Genomic DNA, 2,661 nt, shown 5'->3' on the forward strand with positions numbered 1-2,661 from the left:
GTGGTCGAGGAAGGCGGGGGCCTCAAGTGGTGGCCGGCGGAGCAACGGCGTCAGGCGGTGGTCCGGCGGAGGTGAGGGCCTCAAGTGGTGGTTCGGTAGAAGTCCGGTGGTGGTTTGGCAGAGCATAGAGCCTCAAGTGGTGGTCTGGCGGAAGTCTAGACATCAGGTGGTCGGGGAAGGTGAGGGCCTCAAGTGGTGGTCCGGCGGAGCAACGGCGTCAGGCGGTGGTCCTAGGTGAGGACCTTAAGTGGTGGTCCGGCACAAGCCCGGTGGTTGTTGAGGAAGGCGAGGGCCTCAAGTGGTGGTTCGGCAGAAGTTCGGCAGTGGTCGAGGAGGTAAGGAAACAAGAGCGATCTCCGATCTCTCTCTTGTTTTCTTAGGCTTAGGGGGTCCTCTCTCAAGAGGAGAGGGAGCTCTATTTATAGATTTCTGGAGTGGCATGGCCTGTAAATATGTGAGAGATCAAGGGTAAATGGGGAGTGGTCGGATGAACAGCCGATGTTGAATCCCTTGATCATGCACCATTCTTTAGACATTTGAAGACCTTATGATGTCAGAATTCGGCGATCTTGGACTCGTTGGATTTTTCTCGTCGAGCTGCTCGATTAGAGCATAAGCTTGTTATGTTTGGAAATCGTTTGGTAATCCAAATTGTGGTTTGAACCTTCCAACAGCCCTTCGGATCCTTGATTTGGACCCATTTGGGCTCGGATTGAGTTGAATTTGGTGTCGTTGGGTTCATATTTCCGAGACGCTCAGTTAGACTATAAGTTTGCTGAAATCGGAGTTCAGATGATCTCCGAATTAATTTTTGAAGTTTCCAATTTGATTTTGCATCGAGATTCGCGCCCGATTAAGATAATTTTTTTGACGACGTATCATTAATATTCTCGTGAGATCGAAGAACTAATATGATGACATAAATAATAGAAGGCTAAATCATTGATTGATTGATTATGATGGTAGAACAAGCAAGCATATATTAAGGCAAGAGGAAGGAACAAGAAGGAAAAAATATATAATAATAGAGAATATCCTCCATAATAATAATAAATATTATAAACTCTCAATAAATATTAAGCATTTGCTATAATGTCGTTAATATGGTTAGTTAAGTTGGTAACATAACACTTTTATTAAGATAACATTAATACCATGTTATCATAACTAATTTGAAGAAACTAGATTTAGTTACTAGGAAATTATTTTAAAATTAATATATTAAAATTATATTATTTATATATGTAAATGATTTTAAATTATCTAAACCAAATTACAACCGTTTGATCTTATCTTACTCCTCTCGATCTCTCGATATTCCCGCCCACGTTCCTCACAACTCCCGTCGCTAACTACCCACTCTCTCTCCCTCTCGCCTCGTTCGAATTCACCCACACAGAGCCCCTCCCGCTCTCTTGTTCGCTATTTGCCGCTCGCTCGATCTTCACGCACGAAGAATTCGATAATGAAATCTCGAACTTCACCATGATGAACTCCTCAAATCCTTCTTCTCCTCCTCCAGCGGATCCTCCCGTTTCACATCCTCCTCTTCCTCCTCCCAATCATCCCCAACGCTTTCCACCACCAAAACCACCCGCCGGAGCCACAAAGCGACGGGCCCCAAAAAAGCCCGAGTTCTCCGGCATGCCGGAAGCCATTCCGCCTTGCACTGAATGCGGGAAGCTCTTCCCCTCATGGAAAGCTCTGTTCGGTCACATGCGATGCCATCCAGAGCGCCAGTGGCGAGGAATTATTCCGCCGCCGCATTCTCCCCGGGCCCAGTTCACCGACGAGGAACACCAAGTCGCCTCCTCACTCGTTCTACTCGCCAACGGCCCACCTGCGGAAACCTCCTCCGGCGAACTCGGCGGTGCCGCCATTATCCAGCCATTGTCTTCTTCCTTTGATGACTCAATCAAAAGTAAGAAAAGAAAGGGTTTTCGAGATCAATTTTCTCCTTCTTCCTCTTCTTCTTGTTTTTGTTCGGAAGACGAGTGCTTGCTGGATTTAAACTTGCCGCCGCCATTGGAGAGTGCTGAAGGTGGAAACAGTCCGGTTTTGGAGCTAAAGCTTGGATTTGATTAGAACAATTTTGTTTTGATAATTGTATACTAAAGTATATCGTGTTTTAGTGATTTTTGTTGTTGTTGTTTTCGTTAAATCCATCTTTTTCTTGTATTGCGAAGCAGGGGGAGATTGTGCAGACTGGATTTGTACACTTGTTATATACTAAAACAGACATGTTGAACATTTTTCTTCTTCTTCTTCTTCGAAGAAAGATTTGTTTTTTGTGTGTATATTATTGGTTTTGATAAACTTTGTTAAAATGCTGTAGTTTATAGAAATAATAAAAATTTCTCTCTAAATAGTTTCCTTAGTTTTTCTTCTTCTTCTTCTCCTATGTATTTTGGATCTATTGTACTAAAAAAATGAGTTATATATAGATGGTGGTGTAACTTCTGGAGTTAAAACTTTGGCTTCATTTGAGACAGTTTTTTTATTGATATCTAAAATAATTTTTTAGCATAAAATTTTCTTTTAGACTGAATTATGTGTGGCATCTTTAACATTTTCTAAAATAAAAACTATGTGCTTCTGGAGTTTAGACTGAATTGTGATAGGATTGTATCATAGAGACTTAAAGATAAATTTAATAAAATT

General features: G+C 42.1%; 1 protein-coding gene across 1 annotated transcript; it reads left to right on the forward strand.

The window, feature by feature from the left end:
- Positions 1 to 830: 830 nt before the first annotated feature.
- LOC110093380 (zinc finger protein ZAT3-like) lies at positions 831 to 2,326 on the forward strand. The gene has a single exon (XM_020818250.2). The coding sequence runs from the start codon at positions 1,486 to 1,488 to the stop codon at positions 2,083 to 2,085; it is 600 nt and encodes a 199-aa protein (XP_020673909.1). The 5' UTR covers positions 831 to 1,485; the 3' UTR covers positions 2,086 to 2,326.
- The last annotated feature ends 335 nt before the right edge of the window (positions 2,327 to 2,661 follow it).

The sequence above is a fragment of the Dendrobium catenatum genome, unplaced genomic scaffold, assembly GCF_001605985.2.
Source record: "Dendrobium catenatum unplaced genomic scaffold, ASM160598v2 fragScaff_scaffold_384, whole genome shotgun sequence".
NCBI classification, from domain to species: Eukaryota; Viridiplantae; Streptophyta; class Magnoliopsida; order Asparagales; family Orchidaceae; genus Dendrobium; species Dendrobium catenatum.

Bases quoted from the DNA above. Each gene is read 5' to 3' on its own strand.
- LOC110093380 (XM_020818250.2), top strand. From the start codon at position 1,486: ATGATGAACTCCTCAAATCCTTCTTCTCCTCCTCCAGCGGATCCTCCC.